Genomic DNA, 27,795 nt, shown 5'->3' on the forward strand with positions numbered 1-27,795 from the left:
TAACCCCCAGGATGTTGATGGTGGGAAGTGTGATGATGGTAATACTGTTGATTGTCTAAGGGAGGTGCTTAGACCCCCTCTGCCTGGAGTTGATCATTGCTTGATACTGTGTGACTTGCAAAGTTACTGCAAATAATTATTTTGAAGAAAATTCTGACATGCGAGACATTATTTAGGTGCATGTTGATTTACCTGCTAGGCCACCTTGTATGTTGACCTAACACCCATTAATTCTGGATAACACTAATTCTGCTCAGCGAGGAGGGTGAACGTTAGAGAAAATCCTTAACAAATCAATGGAGTGGAATAGAATTTGATTTTCTCATGAAACATAGAGGGAACTCAATTCTTTGCAACATGAAGCTGAGAAAACGTTGGGACCAGTCACGAGTGTGAGATGTTGCACTCTATGGAAGGAAGTGTTGGACGGCACGGTAGCACAGTGGTTAGCACTGCTGCTTCACAGCTCCAGGGACCTGGGTTCGATTCCCGGCTCGGGTCACTGTCTGTGCGGAGTTTGCACATTCTCCCCGTGTCTACGTGGGTTTCCTCTGGGTGCTCCGGTTTCCTCCCACAGTCCAAAGATGTGCAGGTTAGGTTGATTGGCCAAGCTAAATTGCCCCTTAGTGTCCCGGGATGCGTAGATTAGAGGGATTAGTGGGTAAATATGAGGGTTAGAGGGATTAGTAGGTAAATATGTAGGGATATGGGGATACGGCCTGGGTGGGATTGTTGTCGGTGCAGACTCGATGGGCCGAATGGCCTCTTTCTGTACTGTAGGGGTTCTATGGTTCTATGGACTCTGAAGGTTGAAGGTGAGAGGGGGGATAACAGACTTTGAAATGAGGATTTGGAGGAGGATCAGCTGAATAGATGGAAAGATTGGTTAGATCAAGAGTAGAAGTTCAGGAAGCAAAATGGCTTCTAAGTACGGCCGAGAGAGAAAGGTAGCCAAGATTGGAAACGCAGATCTGACAGTTTTGGTCCTGGCAACAACTGAAGGAGAAACTGAGGATAAAAGCAGAAGAGGGGGAAGAACAATCAGAGGGTTGGACAGCGTTGAGATGTGGACTGAGGGAGGTGAGGAGAAGAAGTGAGACAATGCCAACAGCCTCTCTCAGGGTATGGTGAGAAAGGACATAGCAAAGGGCGATGAGACGCGGGGTTGGGGGGGAGGTAGTGACAGGGCTTGCCATTGGTCACCTGGAGTGAGCATGGGAGAATGGCGGACTTGCTGGAAGATGCCGTGAGCAGAGCCTTGATGCAGTGGCTTCGTTAGATAGTGAAGCTGCTGGTATGTTCTGACTGGGACAGGGAAGTGAAGGAGCACTCGAGAGTGATGGACTGGTTCTGGTGCCTGCGGCGATAGCTGTACTCCTTCACCGCCTTCATAATGTAGCCTTTGAACGATGCTCCCATGAAGGCGTACAGGATGGGGTTGAGGCAGCTGTGGAAGAGAGCGATGCTCTCCGTGACCTGGGTGGCGATGTCCATCCGTCTGCTGCCGTCGCAGTTGTTGATGAGCATGTGCACCGTGTCGAGCAAGTGGCAGAAGCGGACGATGTTGTAGGGCAGCTGGGTCAGGAAGAAGACGCCCACAACGGCCAGGAGCACCCTGAACGCTCTGCGCTTCTTCCCGTTCGGAGCCCTGCACACAGCCCGGGCCACAGCCGAGTAACAGTACAGCATCACCAGAGACGGGATCGCAAACCCCAGGAGGATCTCAAAGACCTGGATGGTCGCCTTGGCCGGACGGGCCATGTGGGAGGGGAAGACGGCGATGCACAGGGTCCTGATTTCCGTCTTGTGCACAGAAGTGAAAATGAAGTCGGGAACACTCAGCAGTATGGCGGCCAGCCACACGCACAAGCAGGCCAACTTGCCCCTGCTCCCTACGGTGGGCACGCTCGTCACCTTGGAGATGGCAAAGTACCGGTCGACGCTGATGCAGGCGAGGAAGAGCATACTGGCACTGAAATTCATGACAAAGAAAGCAGAGGAGATTTTGCACATGGCCACCCCTAATACCCACCCGTGGACCGCGTAGACCGCCCAGAAGGGGAGAGTGACAAGAAGCAGCAAGTCAGCAATGGCCAGGTTCAAAATGTACAAGTCCGTCTTTGATTTGATCCTTTTGTAATAGGTGTAAATGGCCACCACCAGGGAATTCCCGGCAAGTCCAATGATCAGCGTTGCTGTGTAAAATGGTGGCAGGAAGTACTTGGCAAACTGCCGAACGTTATCCTTCTCACAAATGTAGTAATAATCATCATAGTTGAAGCTGTAATTTTTGTAGTCGACGTAAGTCCCATTGTCCATGTAATTCTGGTAGTCAAATTCACTCTCCTCATCCTCCATGGTTCCTGGAAAGGACCAAGAACAACCGTGTTATCCAAGTAATACGTCCGGGAAAGAATTGTGGGAAGGAGTTTTATTCATCTGACATGATATCAAACATTCAGAACATCCCGAAGCATCTCTTAACCAATCCGTCATTCTCATGGTAAGAAGTCTCACAACACTAGGCTAAAGTCCAACAGGCTTATTTGGAATCACGAGCTTTCGGAGCGCTGCTCCTTCCTCAGGTGAGCCATCAGGTCACTCACCTGATGAAGGAGCAGCGCTCCGAAAGCTCGTGATTCCAAATAAACCTGTTGGAATTTAACCTGGTGTCGTGAGACTTTTTACTGTGCCCACCCCAGTCCAACACCGGCATCTCCACACCATCACTCTCTTAGTCATTGCTCTGGAGCCAATTGTTCTGCTTAAGTTGTGCACAGCAAGATTCCACAAATAATAATTGACGATTTTTTTTGCTGCTTGTTATTGAAAGAAGAATATTGGCTAGTGCAATAGGGGGACACCTGGCTCTTTAAATGGTTTGATGAGATCTTTTCTTTCCATAAGGTGAGAGGGGAGAGATACAAAAGTATCCAGAGGGGCAATTTTTTCACACAGAGGGTGGTGAGTGTCTGGAGCAAGCTACCAGAGGTAGTAGTAGAGGTGGGTTCAATTTTGTCTTTTAAAAAGTGTTTAGATAGTTACATGGGTAAGATGGGTATAGAGGGATGTGGGCCAAACGCAGGCAATTGGGATTAGCTTAGGGGTTTAAAAAAAGGGCGCATGGACAAGTTGGGCCGAAGGGCCTGTTTCCATGCTGTAAACCTCTATGACTTGACTCTATGAGTCTATGTCAGTAGGGATTGGCAGGGTGAATGTGTGGGGTTACAAGGGATAGGGCCTGGGTAAGATGCTCTGTTGGAGAGTCAGTGTGGACTCAATGGACCGAATGGCCTCCTTCTGTACCATGGGGATTCCATGATTTCAATAGGCAGATGGTTTAATATTTCCCTTACAAAATATAGCACCTCTGCCAATGCAGCACTCCCTCAGTCAAACTGAAATGTTTAAAGTAAAGTTTAAAGTTTATTTATTAATCACAAGTAGGCTAACATTAACATTGCAATGAAGTTACTATGAAAATCCCCTGGTCGCCACACTCCAGTGCCTGTTCGGGTATACTGAGGGAGAATTTAACATGGCCAATGCACCTAACCAGCAAATCTTTGGGACTGTGGGAGGAAACCGGAGTACCCGGAGGAAACCCACGCAGACACGGGGAGAACGTGCAGACTCCACAAGGACAGTGACCCAAGCCGGGAATCGTACCCGGGTCCCTGGTGCTGTGAGGCAGCAATGCTAATCACTGCACCACCGTGCCATCCATGGTGGCATAGTGGTTAGCACAGTATCGCCAAATCATGATATGACTCTTATTACCAGTGATACCAATTGTTCTAGAATGTCATTTTCGGGTCTTTTTTTGATGGGCACCTACTGGGCATGGGGAAATGATCCCTGTGCCCAAAAACGGGACATCATGGATCACAGTGCATTGGAGACAGCTCAGAAATGATTCACCAGAATGGTTCCAGAGGTGAGGAACATCAGTTATAAAGGTAGATTGGAGAAGTTGGGACTTTGGAGAAAAAGAGGCTAAGAGGAGGTTTGATAGAGATATTGAAAATGATGAGGGGCCCAGGCAGGGTAGATGGGGACAAACTGGTTAGGTGCATTGGCCCTGCTAAATTTTCCCTCAGTGTATCCGAACAAGCGCCGGAGTGTGGTGACTTGGGGATTTTCACAGTAACTTCACTGCAGTGTTAATGTAAGCCTACTTGTGACATTAACAAATAAACTTAAAAACTGTTCCCACTTGTGAAGGGATTAAGAATGAGAGTGCACAGATTTAAAACTGATAAGTGGAAAAGGTTTTTCACGCAGTGAGTGGTTAAGGTCTGGAATGCACTGCTTGAATATGTGGAGGAGGCAGGATTGATCACATTCCAAAGGGAATTAGACAGTTATCTACAAAGGAAGAATTTGCAGGGCTATGGGGAGAAGGCAGGAGAATGGCACAAAGGAAATTGTTCATTCGGAGAACCAGTGACAACACAACGGGCCGAATGGCCTCCTACATTGCGATATCGCAAGTCATAGAATCGAAGAATATCTGCAGTGCAGAAGGAGACCATTTGGCCCATCAAGTCTGCACCGACAACAATCCCACTCCAGGCCCTATCCCCACGCATTTACCCTGCTAATCCCTCTAACCCATACATCCCGGGACACTAGCCAATCAACCTAACCCGCACATCTTTGGACTGTGGGAGGAAACCGGAGCACCTGGAGGAAACCCACGCAGACACGGGGAGGATATGCAGACTCCACACAGTGTCCCAAGCCGGGAATCCAAACCGGGACCCTGGCACTGTGAGACAGCAGTGCTAGCCACCGTGCCACCCTTAATGCAAATGCAATGATTGTGACATTCATTATGAAGTCTGCCTCAAAGAGAAGGCAGTTTATTTGCATGTAGACCTTGTGTAAGCTGATGAATGGATTAATTAAAGGTTGAGAGAGTCTCTGAACATTTAAAAGCGGGACTGGTTGTAAGACTCGATGCTATTGTTGAATATTCAATTAGATGATAAAATAGCGAGGTTAAACCTTTCTTTGCATTGGTTTTAAACTCGCATTCTTGGGCCAAGTGAAACCTCTCAAGCAAACGTGAGCTTTGCACCTCTTGTCAAGGAGCTCTTGAATTGACAATGGCAATCTTGTGAGAAGACAAAGCATTAAGGCAGTGCGAGTTGTGATCTGGAACGCACAGCCTGAGAGGGTGGAGGAAGCAGATTCAACAAGGAATTTAGAAAGAGAATTGGATTCCTACTTGAAAGATCAGAGGGAATGAGCTGTGGAGGGGGACTAACTAAAAGATACAAAAGTCTGAGGTCACGTACCAACCGACTCAAGAACAGCTTCTTCCCTGCTGCCGTCAGACTTTTGAATGGAACCACCCTGCATTAAGTTGATCTTTCTCTCCACCCTAGCTATGACTGTAACACTACATTTTGCACTCTCGCCTTTCCTTCACTATGAACGGTATGTTTTGTCTGTACAGCGCGCAAGAAACAATACTTTTCACTGTATGTTAATACATGTGACAATAATAAATCAAATCAAAAATTGGACAGCTCATTCAAAGAGACGGTGACAGCACGATGGGCCGAATGGCCTCCTGTGCTGTGTTATTCAAAAGATTTGCAGGCTGTGTGGATTGGCTGTGGTAAAACAAAATACCCTTTCGTGTCCCAAGATCAGTAGGTTGGATGGATTGGCCGTGGTAAATGTGTGGGGCTACGGGGTTAGGGTGGGAGAGAGGGCCTGGGTAAGATGCTCTTGTCGGAGAGTCGGTGCAGACTCGATGGGCCGAATGGCCTCCTTCTGCACTGTAGGGATTCTCTGATTCTATGGTAAGGAATGTAGTGTTCCCAGTTTCCTCCAGAGAATTGCAGGGAAACCAGACAGGAAGGAATTCACCCTTGACGTACTTTGCTTGTTTCCTGACTCAAGCTGCAGAAGCTTTAGACTCTGGTGGGTGTGGGTGAGCAGGAAGGGCGGGCGGGCAGTGCGAAAATTCGGGTGGCCAGTTGGCATGCCCCTTCCCCAGCTCGGTCAGACCCTGGGCCATTATTGCATGGCACAGGGTGGCAGGGCAGGGCAAGCTGTTCACAAGTGGTGGGTCGTCGATTCATAACGCCCTATCAAAGCCTAATGTTGTAGGTGTTGGGGAACAAAGCAGCTGCCTGGAGGAGGCCTCACTCCCAGCAGGAGACTGGGAGGCCAGTGCACCAGCCAGGCTGAGAGGCCCTCTCTGCCTGTTGGGGAAAATCACAGGTGAGTGACTGTTCCCGACACAGTGCAGGCTTCTGATCCCAATTGTGAGCTGGATGGTGGAGTCCTGAAGCCCAGGGGGAGAATCCGACCCAGCATTGACCTTGGATTGAAACCTGGAGATGTTAGACGCCTCCTTTACATTCAGTTGGAAATGAACCATAGAATCCCTACAATACAGAAGAGGCCGTTCGATCTATCTACCAAGTCTCTGACAGAGTATCTTACCCAGGCCCTCACCCCTGCCCTATCCCCGTAACCCCACACATTCACCATGGCTAATCCATATAACCTGCACATTTTGGGGCACTAAGGGGCAATTTAGCACGGCCAATCCACCTAACCCGCACGTTTTTGGAATGTGGGGGGAAACCGGAGCACCCGGAGGAAACCCACGCAGACACGGGGAGAATGTGCAAACTCCACACAGACAGTGACCCAAGGCTAAAATTGAACCCAGGTCCCTTGGCACTGTGAGGCAGCAGTGCAAACCACTGTGCCACCCTATGGTTCAATGGTGCAACCTAATTTATCTTGCTTTCCAATTTACGCAAGGAAATATACATTGGGCCAGAATGGAGAAACTAGCCATTGTCAACGTGACTTTAAAGCAAGTTTTGCATACACGGATTTGGTACAAAAGACTTGTATACCAGGTTTTTAAGCCATTGTTGATGGTGTTATGAGTGTGCCTGGTACTGAACAGTCCAGAGTTCCAGCAAACTCACAGTTAGTCGTTAGCCTAATTCTGGAGACGTCAGTTAGTTACTGATGTCTGTTTTGTCAATCACTCAGTTGTAAAGTCTGGACCAAATGAACCGCACTGTTACTATTAATTCTCACGGTTGTCACAAGACCTGGAGAGGTGACTGAGAAAGAAAATCAGCGTAACTTCTTCTTTTCTTCCCCCTCTGCTTGCATGTTCACCCGAGCGTGGCTGATTCGTGCATTTCTCAGGGTGGGAGTGTGAGAAAAGATTAAGAATTTGTGATGGCGCCATGATTTGCAACAGAAATTCACTGCAGAGAAGGAAATACTTTGCATTTATTGGCTCCAAAACACATTTCAAAACATTTCAGACCAAGTCCAGCTAATTTTAGTGTTCAGTGACCTGTTACAGAGGTGAATCATAGAATCCCTACAGTGCAGAAGGAGGCCATTTGGCCCATCGAGTCTGCGCCTACCACAATTCCACCCATGACCTATCCCCATAACCCCCTGCTAGTCCCCCTAAGGGGCAATTTAGCATGGCCAATCCACCTAACCCACACATCTTTGGAGCCTTTCTAGATCAGTATCAAAGCTTTGAGGCGAATGTTCAGTTAAATTTATTGTCAATAAGACTTCACCGAGGAGATCTTAGCAAAATCCACGACTCCTCGCGAGTACAGGCCGAGTTCCCGATTTATCTGTAAAACCGAAGATATCCAAAAACCATACTTTATCCAACCTGAATCGACCTATAGCACGGGAAGTCTAGTTGTTAGTCTTACCTTATGAATGTGTCAAGAAGAAAATTACAGGTGTTCTATTTTTATCATTCAGTGATACGTCTTACTTTTTCAACCATGTTATTTACTTCAGACTGTCGCTAGATTAGGCCAACATAACGTAAGTTTATACACGGTATCTGGAAACAAAAATGATCTGAAATCCGAAATGGAATCGGCCCCGAGGGCCACTTCCGGTCCATTCAACAAACTCTGATGGCAGCAGGGAAGAAGCTGTTCTTGACTTGGTTGGTACTTTTGTATCTGACTTTTGTACCTCAGACTTTTGTATCTTTTTCCCAACGGAAGAAGGTGGAAGAGAGAATGTCCGGGGTGCGCAGAGTCCTTAATTATGCTGGCTGCTTTTCCGAGGCAGCGGGGAGTGTAGACAGAGTCAATGGATGGGAGGCTGGTTAGTGTGATAGACTGGGCTTCGTTCATGACCTTTTGTAGTTTCTTGCGGTCTTGGGCAGAGCAGAAGCCACACCAAGCTGTGATACTATGATCCCTGGAATCATTCCTGTGAATCGTTTCTGCGCTCTCTCAATTGTACTTTTTGCGGGTTGGCATTTTTCATTTTTGGGGTGTGTCAGTTTTGAAGCGATGTGACTAGTGACAATACCAACTTTACCTCAGATTGCTGGAGAGATGGTGGGGGGAGATTGTATTTATGGTTCATAGGTGATGTTAAATTTGACCCTAGTCTTGTCGAAGTACAGTAGGCCCAGCCACGCTTAGATTAGTGAAGGAAATCCCAGCCATTGCCAAAGGGAATAAAAAGATTGGTACTCGGACAGAGAAATAATCAACATGAGAATTCAATCTTTAGTGAAAATGTTGTTCGCTCGGCTTCTCTGATCAGTCCCTCGACACCTCACAGAGAAGTTTATCCTCTTTGAAGACATTAATTGCTTATCAGAGCTGTTGGGATGGTGCGAGGAGATGGCAAGTTGGATAATGATTGATGATGTAATATAACCAGGAAGGGGTTACTTGAATAGGCAGATAATCCTGTGAGATCTGTTGTTTCGAAAATGCTGCCCAAAACTGCAATTCTGGGAAGAGTTGGGTACGGGATGTCACCATAAGACATCGGAGCAGAATTAGGCCACTCGGCCCACCGAGGCTGCTCCGCCATTCAATCATGGCTGATATTTTTCTCATCCCCATTCTCCTGCCTTTTCCCCATAACCCCTGATCCCCTTACGAATCTAGAACCTATCTATCTCTGTCTTAAAGTCACTCAATGACCCGGCCTCCACAGCCTTCTGCGGCAAAGAGTTCCACAGATTCATCACTCTCTGGCTGAAGAAATTCCTCCTCATCTCTCTTTTAAAGGATCATCCCTTTAGCCTGAGGTTGTGCCCTCTGGTTCTAGTTTTTCCTACTAGTGGAAACATCCTCTCCACGTCCACTCTATCCGGGCCTCGCAGTATCCTGTAAGTTTCAATAAGATCCCCCCTCATCCTTCTAAATTCCAACAAGTACAGACCCAGAGTCCTCAACCGTTCCTCATACAACAAGCTTCTCATTCCTGGGATCATTCTTGTGAACCTCCTCTGGACCCTTTCCAAGGCCAGCACATCCTCCCTTAGATATGGGGCCCAAAACTGCTCACAATACTCCAAATGGGGTCTGACCAGAGCCTTATTCAGCCTCAGAAGTACATCCCTGCTCTTGTATTCTAGCATTTTAAGCCTTGTCTTATGTAAGCCCAATGGGCCTGAATTTAACCCTGGACATCCCAAACAGGAGCCTGGGCAGTTGGGGGGGTGGTTAAAATGGCGGCTGGGTGCTTCCCATTGCCTTCACCACGCACTCTGGCCTGCTGGCGTTTTAGACTAGTGCTGTTTCTGGCAGTGTTACGCTGCAGGCCAGGGAGATCTCATTAATATTTAAATGTTAGTGTCTTAGGAGGCAATTTTAAGGTTAAAATTCTTTCAGACTGTGGAAGGAAACTGGAGCACCCAGAGGAAATCCACGCAGACATGGGGAGAACGTGCAGACTCCGCACAGACAGTGACCCAAGTCGGGAATTGAACCTGGGTCCCCTGCCACTGTGAAGCAGCAGTGCTAACCACTTTGCCACCGTGCTGCCCCCAATTTTAATTCCAAAAGTGCCAAACCCACTTATCAAGCCAGGATTGTTAGCTGGTCGAGGTATTCAGAATCATGAGGTGACTCGACAGTGTAGATAGGAAAAAAATGATTCCCCTTGGCCTCTTTTTCCTTGGTGGAAGGATCGTTACCGAGAGGGCACAGGTTCAAGATAATTGGCAGAAGAATCAATGGAGACATGAGATTTTTCCACACAGCGAGGGGTTTAGGATCCGCTGTTTGAGGGCATGATGAAGGTAGATTCAATTGAAGCCTTCAGGAGGGATTTGGATTATAATATGCGGAGGAAGGATGTACAGGGTTGTGGGGAGAAGGCAGGGGAATGGCACTGGGTAAATTGCTCCATCTTAGAGCCAGCTTGAAATACGATGGGCCAAATGGCCTCCTTCTGGGCTGTAACCCTGTGAACTGTCTTTCCTTATAGAAAAAGGTGTGTTCCTCCACGCCCCATAAGGAAAGCCCAGGGCTTCCCCTGAGCCCAATCACAACTTTGGACCATGTCTAACCATTTGGCTCAACCCATGGGGCTTTCATTCCCGTTGGTCTATATGGTGCCCTCCTCCTGTCCTCCCTCCACCTAAAACCAGAACACGGTAAAACATTTTGAAGATCCCTTTGACCTTGTAGTCTGATCTTAGAGAATATGGAGCAGGAACTGGTGACCTGCACTTTCGAGAAATGAAGGACCTTGAGGTACAGATTTGAATAAGTCCTTACCAACATATCAGCTATTCAGATCAAGGCAACACCATACAGCAAGATGCCATGTATTCAATTAGTTCTCTGCAGAACCATTTAAGATATGATGTGGAGATGCCGGCGTTGGACTGGGGTGGGCACGGTAAGAAATCTCACAACACCAGGTTAAAGTCCAACAGGTTTATTTGGAATCACGAGCTTTCGGAGCGCTGCCCCTTCAACAGGTGAGTCCTGATGAAGGGGCAGCGCTCACAAAGCTCATGCTACCAAATAAACCTAGTGGACTTTAACCTACCATTTAAGATAGACGGACCTTGTGGTCTCTATAGCCCAGGGCTTTTCAAAGGGGCCTGGACAGCACAGATTGGGAAAATCCCAAAGTGCCAATGACACTTAAAATGTGGGAAACACCCCCAGCCACTTTGTGCACAGCAAGCTTCCACAAACAGCAGTGTGATAACGACCAGGTAATATGTCATGTTGATTGAGGGATAATTACTGATAAGAATACCCCCTACTCTTCTTCGAAATAGCGGCCATGGGATGTTTGCATCCACCCGAAAAGTTTGATAGGGTTCATGTCTCATCCATCTCCGTCTACACTTTCCGCTGCCTCGGAGAAGTGGCCAGCATAATTAAGGACCCGACGCACCCCGGACATTCTCTCTTCCACCTTCTTCCGCCGGAAAAAAGATACAAAAGTCTGAGGTCACGTACCGATCGACTCAAGAACAGCTTCTTCCCTGCTGCTGTCAGACTTTTGAATGGACCTACCTCGCATTAAGTTGATCTTTCCCTACACCCTAGCTATGACTGTAACACTACATTCTGCACGGACAGCACGGTGGCACAGTGGTTAGCACTGCTGCCTCACAGCGCCAGGGACCAGGGTTTGATTCCTGGCTTGGGTCACTGTCTGTGCGGAGTCTGCACGTTCTCCCCGTGTCTGCGTGGGTTTCCTCTGGGTGCTCCGGTTTCCTCCCACAGTCCAAAAGACGTTCTGGTTAGGTACATTGGCTATGCTAAATTCTCCCTCAGGCACTGGGATGTGGCAAGTAGGGGATTTTCACAGTAACTTCATTGCAGTGTTAATGTAAGCCCACCTGTGACACTGATAAATAAACTAAAAAAAAACTCTCCTTTCCTTCGCTCCCATGTACTCTATGAATGGTATGCTTTGTATAGCGTGCCAGAAACAATACTTTTCACTGTATCCCAATACATGTGAGAATAATAAATCAAATCATCTGAAAGACGGCACCTCTGACAGTGCAGCACTCCCTCAGTACTGCATTAGAGGGTCAATCTTGAACTTTATACTCAGGCCCTGCAGCGGGACTTGAACCCACAACCCTCAGACTCAGGGCGGAGAGTTGCCGCCCACTGATCCATGCGGAGAATTTTTACATCAGTTGAGGGAAGCCAGAGCACCTTTTGAGCTCAAACTGGGCCTCTGCTTCTGGTTGGATTTGAAACCTTTGGCAGAATAGCATCATTTGTGTGCCAGTGCAGCTTGTATCATTATCTCCTGTTTTTGGGAACTGTTGTGAAAGGCTACTTAACTCCCAAAACATCATGACACAGGAATTTGTATCTGTCTTTTGTCACACCGACTTTTATTTATTTGTGTGGGTTGGAGTAAATGGAATATAGTCCTCTTCGATGTATCCTTTTAAAATTCCTTATGGTTTTCCTGGACAGGCAGGTAGAGTCTCCCTCCATCCTTCCCTTTCCTGACCCCTTCACCCCCCACTTCAATTACTTCAAGAGGGTGGCACGGTGGCACAGTGGTTAGCACTGCTGCCTCACAGCACCAGGGACCCGGGCTCAATTCCAGCCTTGGGTGACTGTGTGGAGTTTGCACATTCTCCCCGTGTCTGCGTGGGTTTCCTCCGGGTGCTCCGGTTTCATAGAATCACATTGGGCCGAAGGGGCTCTTCTGCACTTCAGGTCCGCACCGACACATTAGAACCACCTGAACTCCCATTCAATCCCATCTACCAGCACTTGGCCCATAGCTCTGAATGTTATGGCATGCCAAGTGCTTATCCAGATATTTTATAAGGGATGTGAGGCTTCCCTCCTCCACCAACCTTCCAGGCAGCACATCCCAGACCATCACCACTCTCTTGGTAAAAGATTTTTCCTCACATCCCCCTTAAAATCCTGCCCCTCACCTTGAACCCATGCACCACCCGTGACTGACCCTTCAACGAAGCTGCTCCTTATCCACTCTGTCCATGTCCCTCATAATCTTGTCCACCTCGATCAGATCACCCTTCAGCCTTCTCTGCTCCAACGAAAACAAGTCTATCCAACTTCTCCTCATAACTTGAATGCTCCATCCCAGGCAGCATCCTGGTGAATCTTCTCTGCACCCCTTCCAGTGCAATCACAACCTTCCAATAATGTGGCGACCAGAACTGCACCCAGTCCACCAGCTGTGGCCTCACCAATGTTCCATACAACTCCACACTCCAAAGATGTGCAGGTTAGGTTTATTGGCCAATTCTGCCCCTTAGTGTTCAAAGATGTGTAGGTTAGTGGGGTTACAGGGATAGGGACAGCAGTGACCTGGGTAAGGTACTCTGTCAGAGAGTTGGTGCAGACTCGATAGGCTGAATGGACTGTAGCGGTTCCACGAAGTCTCTCATAACCAGGTTGCATCTTGCATTGTAACCAGTTCAGAGAATGTTCACTCGGCTAATTCCTGGGATAAATCTTAAGATGACGGCACCTTAAGAGGGCGGCACGGTAGCACAGTGGTTAGCACTGCCGCTTCACAGCTCCATGGGACCTGGGTTCGATTCCCGGCTCGGATCACTGTCTGTGTGGAGTTTGCACGTTCTCCTCGTGTCTGCGTGGGTTTCCTCCGGGTGTTCCGGTTTCCTCCCACAGTCCAAAGATGTACGGCTTAGGTTGATTGGCCATGCTAAAAATTGCCCCTTAGTGTCCTGAGATGCGTAGGTTAGAGGGATTAGCGGGTAAAATATGGGGGTAGGGCCTGGGTGGGATTGTGGTCGGTGCAGACTCGATGGGCTGAATGGCCTCTTCCTGCACTGTAGGGGTTCTATGGTTCTAAATGAGGGCCAAATTCTCCCCAAAAACATTTTAAGTGTTGAATTTGTGTAAAAACTGGAGTAAATCACGCTGTTTTTTTCAGCAGGAGTTTAAAAATGAACCTCCCGCACTCTGTGCACCGCAGAGTGCCCTCGCATGAATCACTCCAGAATTCGGGGAGCGGGGCCAATCCCCACCCAAGAGGCCGGCAGCATAGGGCTGAGTGGGCCACTGCGCGTGCGCTGATCTGTCAGCGCTGAGATCTGGCCAGCTCAATCAGTGGCCAGCGACCCCGCAAAGCCAGCCCTCCACCCCTCCCACGGCCTGATTGCTGACCCCTCTACCGTGTCCAGCCCAGCCTCCACCCTCCTCACAGCCTTGATCTCCTGTGGCAACCCCCCCACCACCGCGCACAGGCAGTCCCCGATCACTGGCCTCCCTCCTTCCCCCCCCCCCCAATCCCTATGCAGAGTGGCAGCTGGACCCCCATCCCCACTGATTGCCGCACCCCCTCGGCTCTGCCCATTGGGCAGTGACAAGGTGCCCCCTGGGCATGGGCACTTTGCCCCTTGGGCAGTGCTGGGGGCATATTCTGGCACTGTCAAGCTGCCAATGTCCAGGGGGCACCACTTACCCCCCTCCATCCCCGACCCTCTGGGGGACCCCGATTGCCCCCCCCTTCACTCCAGTCCGCGGGGGCCGCCAGCTCCCCGAAAGATCCCCACTGGAGTGAACCAGTCCCTTCAGTCAAGTGCTGGCAAATGGGATTAGGTGGGAGTTCAGTCATTTCCTCCCTCCCAGGCGTTGCTGTTTAACGGTGTTGGTTGGTGGAGAAAATGATGAGTCAAGTCTGGAGCTTTAATTCACAATCTGGATTCCAACTCGCTTTGGATCTGAGCTAGTCTTTACCAAGCTGCAGCAAGGCTGAGTCATTGGATTAGACACGGAGCCAGAATCTGCAGGAAGGGAGTACTTATGGCTGCTAATTGGAAATTTCAAGCTTCCGGTTTGCTTTGATCTATGTTTGAACCATGATAAACAGGCAGTTCTCCCCGGGGTCACGGCCAATACTTATCCTTTAGTCAACACTGCTAAACCAGATGATCACATTGCTGATTGTGGGAGCTTGCTGTGCACAAATTGGCTGCTGCATTTCCAACATCATTAGAGCGAGTGCACTTCAAAAATACTCCAGATGGCTGTAAAAATTCCCTGAGGTCATGAATGGTGCTATATAAATGCAAGTCTTTACTTGTTGGGTTGTAAAGTCTCTCTTGGGTTGCCAATCCCAGGCCTGGGTGAATCTGCACCTGTCCAGTTGAGTCAAGTCTCTCTCCTCTTGACTGTCTCCTGTGAAGGTACTGACTTATTGTTGCTGTGATCTGGTCCCAGAGCATTTGCAGCCTTCCAACACATCCCTCTAGGCAGTATTTCTTGGTGTGACCCTACAGAGGGGATGTTAGACCATAAGATATAGGAGCCAAATTAGGCCATTCAGCCCCTCAATTCTGCTCCGCCATTCGATCATGGTTGATAAGTTTCTCAACCCCATTCTCCCGCCTTTTCCCCATAACCTTTGCTCCCCTTATCAATCAAGAACCTATCCATCTCTGTCTTAAATATACTCAGTAAGAAGTTTATCCCAGTCCAACGCCGGCATCTCCACATCTTAAATATACTCAATGACCTGGTCTCTACAGCCTTCTGTGGCAGTGAATTCCACAGATTCTCCACCCTCTGGCTGGAGAAATCCCTCCTCATCTTGGTTCTAAAGGGTCGTCCCTTTATTCTGAGGACGTGGATCCTAGTCTCGCCTACTAATGGAATTTTACAGAATACTGAAAGGCCTGGATAGAGTGCAAGCTTCAATGAGATCCCCCCCTCATCCTCCTAAACACTGTTGAGTACAGTTAAAAGGCTATTGGGCTGTAGGGGAGAATTACTGTAGAAGCTCCTTGCATTATCTTTGGGATCAGTAGGAGAAACTGCGGATGCAATGAATGGTGTTAAATATCTCTCACATAATACCACCTGACCACCAGAGACACATTGTCAGCCTTCATCCTCCAATCTGGACTGAGCAAGCGTTTCCTTGGTTAGGTTTTACTTTAATGAGAAGAGAATTGAATCTCATCATTGTAGAATCTCCAGAGCTATAGTAAAAGCTTGGAAATAAGAAATGAATTATTCTTTTACGATATTTAAAGCTGGACTCAGGATTCAACAGAGGGGAACAATCCACTGGGAATTGGTCCCTTCAAAGGTTTGTCATTAAGCTCGCTTCAGCATTCATCTACAAATCTTCACAACCTCACTTTTGTGCAGCACGATTAGTTTGTACATGGAGGTTGAACAGATAAGAACATGTTGCGTTGTCTTCTGTTGATACAGTTTTTTCCTTAATCTTTAATTAGCTCAGCCTCAGTGAATGAATCTTAACCCTTTTATCCTCTACGTCCTTTCTATCTGGCCTTCAGGAGTCTCCCTTATTGTGGCGACTGGGGGATTTTCACAGTAACTTCATTGAAGTGTTAATGTAAGCCTACTTGTGATGTTAATAAATAAACATTAACTTTTTAACTTGGAACAAACTGAGCTCATTCTAGATTGGTTTTGTGGGGGGGTGGGGGAATGCCATTAAACAGGTGCTAGGTTCCTTAGTGCAAGGGGTCTTCCGCCTCTTTCAGGCAGCCCCAGGGACGCCTATGCATCAAACAAACCAAAACTGACGTTAGACGCACTTCATCTTGTGTGAGACGTAGTCCCACAAGATTGGTACTTTCTGCCCACCTTTTGTGCTCAAAAAAGACACAACAGGATTTAATTTTGCCCCACCCCCCCCCACCCCCCACCCCCCACCCCCACCCCCCCACCCCCACCCCCCACCCCCACCCCCCCCCACCCCCACCCCCCCCACCCCCCACCCCCACCACCACCCCCCCCACCCCCACCCCACACCCCCCCCCACCCCCCACATATTCAATATTGCTCTGTATAGCACAAGTACGTTAGTGGATATTGCCCTCAGTGTTTCAACCCAGCCTCACTTGCTGGTGCACTTGTATATACCACTCACACACGCACACACACACACACACACTTCCTCACACGCACACATATTTCCTTTCTTGTGTGTGGACTCCCAAGAAAAGAGCTTGTTCAGGGAAACTGGGTGTGGTGATTCATAGACACTCAGATGAGACCTGAAGGATTGCAGTGCTCGGCACTTTCAGAGTGCTTTATCATCAAGAACCAGAACAAGATAAGTCTGACCCACTCTCAGAACTGCAGATGAAGGATTTTTTACAATTCCTCTAGCTCCCAGGATAACGTACTTAACACTTAAAACATCTTTTTAAATGAGAGATGATATGGGCTAGAACTAAGAAAATTAACCTCTGCTCCAGTTGGCCGCCTGGTTATTTTTAGTGCTTGGGTCCAGAAATGTTCCGCTGCCTTGCATTAATCAGCCCAGGGAGTGGGACTAAAAGCACAGAACTGGGAGCTTGCTGGCTAAATAGGGACATGCAGTTCTGGAATGATAAACTGACATATAAACAGTGTGGACCAGGCACGCCCGTGTCGAAAAATTCTCAATTGATTCCAGATTCCTGGAAGGATAAGTCTTTCAGTTGGTGAGGCTGAATGAATTGGAGAGAAAGTGCTGAGCTGTCTGGCGATATCAAAGCACAGAATTTCATGCTGTATAAATCCTGGTGGAACAGCCGGGCCTCACTTTACAGATCCAGTCAGCTCATACTGACAGTATGTTAAATCCTACTGAATTCCAAACCGTACCTCCAGATCTATTCAGAGAGAAAGGCCTATATGGAAGTAGATTCTCACAGACCAGCTTTGTGCTTGCTAATTAAAATTGGACAATGAGGACGGCACGGTGGCATAGTGGTTAGCACTGCTGCTTCGCAACGCCCGAGACCCGGGTTCGATTCCCGGCTTGGGTCACTGCCTGTGCGGAGTTTGCACGTTCTCCCCGTGTCTGCGTGGGTTTCCTCCCACAGTCTGAAAGACGTGCTGGTTAGGTGTGTTGGCCATGCTAAATTCTCCCTCAGTGTACCCGAACAGGCGTCAGAGTATGGCGACTAGGGGATTTTCACAGTAACTTCATTGCAGTGTTAATTCAAGCCTACTTGTGACACTAATAAATAAACTTAAACCACTTGCCTTTGATCTGACCTAAAGCTTCCCATTCACAGAATATTCTTCAGGTCAGGAAGTTTAGCTGTTTAAAGCTTTTCTTTGGTCTGTGAGTACAGATCACAGGGTCTTTAGTGCAGTTCCGACTTTGATTAATTTCTAAAGGACATTTTGTGACTGGTCATTTAATATCTCAATAAAAAAACGAGGAAAGATGGGATCACGTTTTACAATCCCAGCTGGACAGTCTAGTTTAAACAGAACTCTGGCAAGCAGATCCTTTATCAAGCTCAGATTGTTCTTAACATGTCTGACGTACTGCTCTGATGCTCTTGGTAACGATACAGGAATAACAGAAATTTTCCAATAGCATAAGGCCCCATTGTTCCATGACACAATGTGTAGAAGTTCCGCTGTTGTGGACTGTACCTCATAAAAGCACCTCTTTTCTACATCTATTTTCATTGATAGGAGAAAATTAGGAACTAGGGGGCAGAGTTTAAAAATTTGGGGCAGACCATTCAGGAGAGATATTAGGAAGCACCTCCACATCAACCATCCCCTCCTCTGCTGTTGCAATCTTCATTCATCCCCTTGTCACCCACCAGACCCAATGGTGTTGAGGCTTACCTAACCTGTGGGGTTTGCACATTCTCTCTGTGTTTGCATAGGTTTCCTCCGGGTGCTCTGGTTTCCTCCCACAGTCCAAAGATGTGCTGGTTAGGTAGATTGGCCATGCTAAATTGCCCCTTAGTGTCTCAAGATGTGTAGGTTAGATGAATTAGCCATGGTGACTGTGTGGGTTTACGGGGATAGGGTGGGGGAGAGGGGCTGGGTAAGATACTCTGTTAGAGAGTCAGTGCAGACTTGATGGGCCGAATGGCCTCTTCTGCACTGTAGGGATTCCATGATTCTATGAACGCCAGCCTTCATGCTGTGAATGTCAACCTATCCAAAACTAGGCTGCTCTTGCACTATCAAGAATAGCTTCTTCCCAAAAGAGAAAATGCTGGAAAATCTCGGCAGGTCTGGCAGCATCTGTAAGGAGAGAAAAGAGCTGACGTTTCGAGTCCAGATGACCCTTTGTCAAAGATGTATAGGTTAGGTAAACTGGCCATGCTAAATTGCCACTTACTGTCTCAAGGTTTGTAGGTTGAATGAATTAGCCATGGTAACTGTGTGGGGTTACGGGGGTAGGGCGGGGGAGAGGGGCTGGGTAAGATATTCTGTCAGAGAGTCAGTGTACACTCGATGGGCCAAATGGCCTCTTCTGCATTGTACTTCTGCACTGAACAGCAGAACTTCTACACAGCTTCTTCTCTGCTGCCATCAAAAGTCTGAGTGGACCTACCTTATATTAAGTTGATCTTTCTCCACACCTCAGCTATGACTGTAATACTACCTTCTGCACCATCTCCTTTCCATCTCCCTATGTACTCTATGAATGGTATGCTTTGTATAGCACGCAAGAAATGATACTTGTCACTGTATCCCAATACATGTGACAATAATAAATCAAATCAAATATACCACAACATGTCCCCTCACCCAATCCCTAGATCATTGCTGATTTACCTAGGCCCCTACTCCACAATGGCTCACATTACATCCTTGTGCTTAGCTTTCTCTGTAACATTTTCCCCTCCCTCTGTAATCTCCTCCAGCCCTACGAATCTCCCAGTACCACCAAAAACTGTTGTTCCTCCAATTCTGGTCCCTGTGCATCCTCACCTCCCGACACCCATCACCAGAACAGGAAAAGACAGGGTAGATAAAGATCAACTATTTCCATCGGTTGGAGATTTTGGAACTAGGAGGCAGACCATTCAGGAGAGATGTTATCAAGCACTTCCACACACAAGGGGTGGCAGACGTTTGGAACTCTCTTCCACAAATTGCAGTTGATGCTAGATATGTTGCTATCTTTAAAATTGAGGTAGATAAATTTTTGTTATTAAGGGAATTGGGTCAAAGATGGGTGTCTGGAATTAGGCCACAGATCAGCCATGATCGCACTGAATGGGGCACAGGCTCGAGGGGCTGAATGGTCTACTCCTGATCCTAGGTTCCTATAGATCACCATGCCCTCGTCTCACACTATTGAATACTCTGAACCCTTCTGCTCCTTCCACTTGTCCAACTTTATCATCCTCCTTATGATTACCCCCGTTGACTGAATATCTCCTTTCCCACCATTTTCCACTTGTCCCCCTTAATGCCTCAGTAAAGCACCTTGGGATGACCTGAACATGGGTAGGATATTGGTGTTGCAGTGTTAAAGGTGCTACATAGAATCATACAATCCCTACAGTGCAGGAGGCCATTTGGCCCATCGAGTCTACAACAACCACAAGTCCACCTAGGCCCTATCCCCATAACCCTATGCATTTACCTTAGCTAGTCCCCCTAACACTGAGGAGCAATTTAGCATAGCCAGTGCACCTAACCAACACGTCTTTGGACTGTGGGAGGAACCCGGAGGAAACCCACACAGACACGGGGAGAATGTGCAAACTCTGCACAGGCAGTGACCCAAGCTGGGAATTGAACCCGGGTCCCTGGCGCTGGGTGGCAGCAGTACTAACCACTGTGCCACATAACTGGGTGTTGTTAGTGAAGAGTTGGTATTGCACAATACAGCTTGTTTGCTGTTATCCACCTCCTGAAGGAATGTAGTTCTTTTCATTCCACAGCTTTTCAATTCACACCAGCGAGAATCTATCATCTGGTAATAAAACATCACATTCTCTGTGCTGGAAAAGGTGTCACATTGTTTATAAAAACTATATTGGATCTTTAAACATTTTCAGTTATTTGGCATCGTGAGGTAAAATGCGACAAAAATATTTTGCCATATTGAATTTGGATACTTATCTGATAAAGTTAATTTATTATTGCCACTTAACACTGCAATTAAGTTACTTGGAAAATCCCCTAGTCGCCACACTCCGGCGCCTGTTTGGGTACACTGAGGGAGAATTTAGCATGGCCAATGCACCCTAACCAGCACGTCTTTCAGAGTAACCGGAGGAAACCCACACAGACATGGGGAGAACGTGCAGACTCCACACAGACAGTGACCCAAGCTGGGAATCGAACCCAGGTCCCTGGCGCCATGAGACAGCAGTGCTAACCGCTGTGCTACCCTGATTAAATGTATTTCACACACGTCATTCAGCCAGGATGTTACTTGTCAGTCTTTGCGATTTGTTTGGACATAATTCCACAGATAAAAACAAATTTGCAGAAGGGATTTACTTAAACGCTGAGCGATGAATTTGGAAGCATACAATCTATGAAAAAGAAACCCAATGAGCTGTGGTTTCCCGGAAGACAGAAAACAGTGAACAATTTTGTTGACTGCTCTCAGTCATCAACAAGTGCCACATGTCCATTGTGTTGGCTAGTCTCTGACCCCGAGTATTTCTGTCAGCTTGGGGACTCTGTTTGTGAGTGTGGTAAGATTTTAAAGTGGAACATACTAAAAGACACATTTTTAAACTCCGTCTACACTTCCTGCTGTCTTGGAAAAGCAGCCAGCATAATCAAGGACCCCGTGCAGCCCGGACATTCTCTCTTCCATCTTCTTCCGTCGGGAAAAAGATACAAAAGTCTGAGGTCACGTACCGACCGACTCAAGAACAGCTTCTTTCCTGCTGCCATCAGACTTTTGAATGGACCTACCTTATATTAAGTTGATCTTTCTCTACACCCTAGCTATGACTGTAACACTACATTCTGCACCCTCTCCTTCCCTATGAATGGTATGCTTTGTCTATATAGCGCACAAGAAACAATACTTTTCACTGTATACTAATACGTGTGACAATAATAAATCAAATCAAAGGTGCCCAGGGCAGATTTTGTCACAGATTCAGAAGGTAAAAGATACAAGAGGGTAAATATAAGCGCCTTTGTTTAAATGGAACAAGACAGCACACTGTTATGAAGAAACCTTGCATGTTCGTTATTTTATATGATTACACAAAAGACTGATTGTATTTCATGAGATTGACGTTGATCTATTTTCACTGGCTCTCTGTGAAATAAAAAGCTTAATATTTCATCCTGACCCCATTCATTAAACCTAAGCAATCCGCTGAATGAAATTTTGGACCAGCACTACTGAGGGCTCATGTGAAGATCACAATATCCTTTTTGTACATCAACATGCCCTAGAATTTACTGACAACTAACAATTTAATAAGTATTATCTAAGTGTTTAGTGCTGTGAGTGGAACTTAATGGAACTATTGGCACCACTGAACATAAGGAAATATTTACTACAGAGCTGAATTTACAATTGCTCATGCGACACACCTCATTCAGATTCATGTGGGTATTTACCATAAGACCATACAACATAGGAGCAGAATTAGGCCACTCGGCCCATCGAGTCTGCTCCGCCACTCAATCATGGCTGATATTTTTCTCATCCCCATTTTCCAGCCATTTACCCATAACCCCTGATCCCCTTATTAATCAAGAACCTATCTACCTCTGTCTTAAAGACACTCAATGACCTGGCCTCCACAGCCTTCTGCGGCAATTAATCCCACAGATTCACCAGCCTCTGGCTGAAGAAATTCCTCCTCATCTCTGTTTTAAAGGGTCGTCCCTTTAGCCTGAGGTTGTGAGGTACAACCTAAGAAATAGGAGCAGGGGTAGGCCATTCGGCCCTTCGAACTTGCTCCGCCATTCGAAACAATAGACTACCTCAACTCCACCCTCTTGCACTAGCCCCATATCCCTTAATTCCTTTAGTATACCAAGACAGGCGGTACGGTGGCACAGTGGGTAGCACTGCTGACTCACAGCGCCAGGGACCTGGGTTCAATTCCGGTCACTGTCTGTGTGGAGTTTGCACATTCTCCCCGTGTCTGTGTGGGTTTCCTCCGGGTGCTCCAGTTTCCTCCCACAGTTCAAAGATGTGCAGGTTAGGTTGATTGGCCATGATAAATTGACTCTAGTATCACATCACATTGGGAAACAGAATTTGAAAGATCCACAATCCTCTTGAGTGAAAACATTTCTCCGCCCCTCTGTACTGTATGGTTGACCCCTTAGACATATTCCCCAGCCAGGGAAACCATCTCTTATCCACTCTGCCAAATCCTTTAAGAATTTTATATTCTGCTGCCTCTCATTCTTCTCAACACCAGGGAATTCAGCACTGCTGCCTCACAGTGCCAGAGACCCCGGTTCGATTCTGGCCTGGGGTGACCTCCAGGTGGAGTTTGCATGTTCTCCCCATGTCGGTGTGGGTTTCCTCCAGGTGCTCCGGTCTCCTCCCACACTCCAAAGATGTGTAGTTTGGGTGGATTGGCCACGGTGAATTGCCCCTTAGTGTCCTGGGATGTTGGGGGAGTGGCGGGGCGGATGCTTGGGGTTACGGGAATAGGGGTGGGATGGGTTGCACTGTCAGGCAGTTGGTGTGGACTTGATGGGCCGAATGGCCTCATTCTGCACTATAGGGATTCTATGATTCTACTCAACCTCTCCTCATGGAACTGTCCCCACATCACAGTAATCAGTCGAAAGTTTTAAAGTTTAAAGTCTAACGTTTATTTATTAGTATCACAAGTCGGCTTACATTAACACTGCAATGAAGTTACTGTGAAAATCCCCTAGTTGCCACGCTCTGGCGCCTGTTTGGGTACACTGAAGGAGAATTTAGCATAGCCAATGCACCTAACCAGCACGTCTTTCGGATTGAAGGAGGAAACCGGAGCCCCCAGAGGAAACCCACGCAGACACGGGAGAACATGCAGACTCCACACAGACAGTGACCCAAGCCAAGGAATTGAACCCAGGTCTCTGGCACTGTGAGGCAGCAGTGCTAATGAATGCTTGTTGAACTCTATCTAAAGCAAGTACCATTTCTTCAGTAAGGACACAAAATAATATATGATACATCAATGAGGGTCACACCCAGGCCCTGTACAATTGCAATAAGGTATCTCCACTCTATCCTCTCGTAATAAAGATCATACCATTTTATTTCCTAATTGCTTGCTGTACCAGCATGTTAACCTCTGTGATTCATATACACGGACATCCGAGCCTCCTCCCAAGTGGATAACTTCATACTTCCCCCATCCATCTGCCCACTCACTTAACCTGTCAGTGAAGCTTTGAATCCTCTTTGACTTCCTCACAGCTTACTTTCCCACCTAGCTTTGTGTCATCAGAAAGCTTGATTTGCTACACACTCAGCCCCCTCATCTCAGTCATCGATTCGGATTGTTAAATAGCTGAAATCCAAAAACCAGACCTCACTGATTACAGAGTGCTAACTCAGAAAGTTAAGTCAAATGTTATTTTAAGCCAGCAAGGAGTTCCTTTTGTTTGGACATAAATTGCATTATTTACAATATTGCAGGAGAGATTTATTTCCTTGTTGCCTTCTTTTATACTTCAAGGTTGATGCATGAAACAGACAAGGAGAACAGAATTGCCGTGATAGTGAACTTTCAATTCAGGAGAATAACCCCAATTCACACACTAACCTCCAACCTTTTAAATGCTAAAGAATTATTTACACACTAATCTCAAAACTTTTAAATGCTAAAGAATTATTCACACACTAATCTCAAAACTTTTAAATGCTAAAGAATTATTCACACACTAATCTCAAAACTTTTAAATGCTAAAGAATTATTTACACACTAATCTCAAAACTTTTAAATGCTAAAGAATTATTCACACACTAATCTCAAAACTTTTAAATGCGAAAGAGTTATTTACACTAATCTCAAAACTTTTAAATTCTAAAAAGTTTTGAGATTAGTGTAAATAACTCTAGCATTTAAAAGTTGAGATTAGTGTGTAAATTCTTTAGCATTTAAAAGTTTTGAGATTAGCGTGTGAATAATTCTTTAGCATTTAAAAGTTTTGAGATTAGTGTGTGAATAATTCTTTAGCATTTAAAAGTTTTGAGATTAGTGTGTAAATAACTACTTAGAATTTAATAGTTATTTACACATTAATCTCAAAACTTTTAAATAGTTATTCAAACACTAACCTTGAAACTTTTTAAAATTCTGAGTAGCTTAACCCTCCTGATGCCTTTTAAAGCAAAATTAACTCTGAAACAAAATAACTTACTTGTCCGGTAGGTTTCTCTCTCTTGTTTTTCTCTCTATAGTCGAGACTTTCCCTAAAAGTGTCAGCCGTCTCTCCTTCAGACTCTGTGCTGGGCAGGTTTCAGACTTGAATCCCGCGATTCAGTTCTGCTGCTACGTCTTATCACGAGTTTCCAAGGAAACCTGTCAATTCTCAGAATTGCTCAAGAGGCAACCAACCAGCTAAAGTGCTTTGCAGCAGCTGTGCCCGTAACTGCTTCACACAGTGAAGTGTCCCCCTTCGGAATGCCCTTTGATGTTGGCCTCCCCCCCCCCCCCCCCCCCCCCGCCTCGCTCCTCTGTGGATGTTTGCAATTGACGACCCCACTCCCACGACCTAGCTGCTTATCCTCAGAGCTGGAGAAGCCGGTGTCCCCCCCGCCAAACCCCTCTCCCTGCTGGACGCAATTGCTGCTTTGAACATTGCTCAGCAGAGGGGGCTGTCAGAGTTTCTGGGTCCAAATGTTTGAAGAAATGCAAAGCCTTTGCGAGTTTTGAAAAGGGAATGTTGAGAAAGGTTGAGTGGAAATGAATATATCAGGCTCAGAAAACCACACACTGCAACTTGAGATATTAAAACAACATCTGTTATATTTTAAAGAAATATTAATTGTCTTCATGAACAGAATTGTTTGCCCAGCTTTATCTTGAGCGAGAAACAAGCTATTTCAGGCGCAAAGTGATATTTTTGACATACTTTTATCATTGCATTCCATATTTAGCAGACAGTTTGTGAACCACTCTTCCCTTTTTGTATCTGTCTTCCTGTTGAAATATTAAATTGAGCCCCCATCTGCCTAGTTGTAAAAGAACCGGCGGGGCTATATTGATTGAAGAAAAGCAAGGGGAGTTATCCCCAGTGTCAAACTTTTCGACGAACCGATTAAACTAGATTAAATTGACTGAGGGGCAAATTAAAAGAGGCAGCCCCCAAAGAGATGGGAACCGCCCAAAAGAAAAGGCAAAGTAGAAAGGAAACTTAAAACATCAAGCTAACACGTGACTAAAGGGGTGGATAATGCACCCCAGCCCCTGCGGTGCCCAACGGGTACGAAAGGCCTCAACAGTGCCCTCGGACACTGCATGCTCCTTCTCCAGGGACACCCGGTCGCGAATGTAGCCATGGTAGAGGGGCAGATAGTCGGGTCGGATGACCCCCTTGGTTGCCCGTTCTGCAGAGTGGCTGCTACATTTCTTACCTCACTACAGTGGTTTCTCTTTTCAACTTTTATACTTGATTTGATTTATTATTGTTGCATGTATTAGCATACAGTGAAAAGTATTGTTTCTTGCACGCTGTACAGACGAAGCATACTGTACATAGAGAAGGAAAGGAGAGAGTGCAGAATGTAGCGTTACGGTCATAGCTAGGGTGTAGAGAAAGATCAACTTAATGCAAGGCAGGTCCATTCAAAGGTCTGACAGCAGCAGGGAAGAAGCTGTTCTTCAGTCGGTTGGTACGTGACCTCAAACTCAAGAACAGCTCCTTCCCTGCTGCTGTCAGACTTCTGAATGGACCTACCTTGCATTAAGTTGATCTTTCTCTACACCCTAGCTATGACTGTAACACTACATTCTGCACCCTCTCCTTTCTTTCTCCCCTATGTACTCTATGAACGGTATGCTTTGTTTGTATAGCGTACAAGAAACTACACTTTTCACTGTACACCAATACATGTGACAATCAAATCAAAATCAAAAAATTTTGAAGGGAAGGGAGTATGTGGATGGAAGATTTTTTAACATATTCAGGTTTTATCGGGGCAGCTGAAGTTTCAAACCTTTCTGTCGAGGGCGTCATATTGACCTCTTGATAACCCCATTCGAGATTGTTAACTCGCTTTGATGAAAAACTGCATTGGAAAGCCTAAAAAAAATTAAAGGATCATTGGAGAACAATCAAGTCTGTCACAAAGTCTGAGGGCGTGGGTTGGTTCCGTTAAAGACATTATTTCATCCTCAGATGTTGCCAACTGCTGCAGGTAATATCCCCTGTGAACAGCCATGGGAAAGCTCCAGGTCCTGAGTCACAAGGTGATTTATGAATGCCACAATTGGGTGTGATACCTCTCCACCCACAGAGAACTTAAACATTGATTGAGAAGTTAATGAAATCATTAACTCTGCATGATCTTTGATTAAACAACATGAGAATATAAGAACTAGGAGCAGGAGTCGGCCATCTGGCCCTTCGAGCCTGCTCTGCCATTCAATAAGATCATGGCTGATCTTTTCGTGGACTCAGCTCCACTTACCCGCCCTTAATTCCTTAATTCCTTTACTGCTCAAAAATGTATCTATCCTTGCTTAAAAGCAGTAGCGTCAACTGCTTCAATGGGCAAGGAATTCCACAGATTCACAACCCTTTGGGTGAAGAAGTTCCTCCTCAACTCAGTCCCTTCAAATCTGCTCCCCCGTATTTTGAGGCCATGCTCCTAGTTCTAATTTCACCCGCCAGTGGAAACAACCTCCCTGCTTCTTTCTTACCTATTCCCTTCATAATCTTATATGTTTCTATAAGATTCCCCCCTCATTCTTCTGAATTCCAATGAGTATAGTTCCAGTCTACTCAGTCTCTTCTCATAAGCCAACCCTCTCAACTCCAGAATCAACTTAGTTCCTCTGCACCCCCTCCAGTGCCATTATATAATTAAGGCAAGGTTGACTCACCTTGAAAAGCTTTGCTAACTTGAGAGGAACTGTTTTGTGATGCCGGGATTGCAGTGAGGTCTGATTTCCGTAAGGTTAGCCTCAGCTTCTTGTCTCGTTACAAAGACACTCGTTTTCTTTGGTGGTCAGAAAGCACAATGGTGCATTGAACACGGGAATGTGAAATCTGCCTACATGCAGCCAACACTAACTTGTTTTTCCCCCGCAACAATAGGAACACAATCTATAAACATTTCTGCCAA

At 46.5% G+C, this 27,795-nt stretch overlaps 2 protein-coding genes across 4 annotated transcripts in view; one reads left to right on the plus strand and one right to left on the minus strand.

Moving 5' to 3' along the window:
* acad11 (acyl-CoA dehydrogenase family, member 11) overlaps nucleotides 1-27,795 on the plus strand; it is a 122,188-nt gene that overhangs the window by 40,398 nt on the left and 53,995 nt on the right. The window lies entirely within an intron of this gene.
* LOC144480182 (atypical chemokine receptor 4-like) lies at nucleotides 821-27,692 on the minus strand. Of its 3 annotated transcripts, none has more exons than XM_078199340.1 (2): nucleotides 24,867-24,998; nucleotides 821-2,363 (listed from the first exon to the last, which is right to left on the minus strand). In XM_078199340.1, the coding sequence occupies exon 2, from the start codon at nucleotides 2,356-2,358 to the stop codon at nucleotides 1,276-1,278; it is 1,083 nt and encodes a 360-aa protein (XP_078055466.1). In that variant the 5' UTR covers nucleotides 2,359-2,363; nucleotides 24,867-24,998; the 3' UTR covers nucleotides 821-1,275. The 3 variants fall into 3 exon arrangements, with proteins under 3 accessions (XP_078055466.1, XP_078055475.1, XP_078055485.1); XM_078199349.1 differs by lacking the exon at nucleotides 24,867-24,998 and adding an exon at nucleotides 27,554-27,692 and having other exon boundaries at nucleotides 1,131-2,363; XM_078199359.1 differs by lacking the exon at nucleotides 24,867-24,998 and adding an exon at nucleotides 26,665-26,758 and having other exon boundaries at nucleotides 1,131-2,363.

Source organism: Mustelus asterias, chromosome 2, assembly GCF_964213995.1.
Source record: "Mustelus asterias chromosome 2, sMusAst1.hap1.1, whole genome shotgun sequence".
NCBI classification, from domain to species: Eukaryota; Metazoa; Chordata; class Chondrichthyes; order Carcharhiniformes; family Triakidae; genus Mustelus; species Mustelus asterias.

Bases quoted from the DNA above. Each gene is read 5' to 3' on its own strand.
- LOC144480182 (XM_078199340.1), bottom strand. From the start codon at position 2,358: ATGGAGGATGAGGAGAGTGAATTTGACTACCAGAATTACATGGACAAT.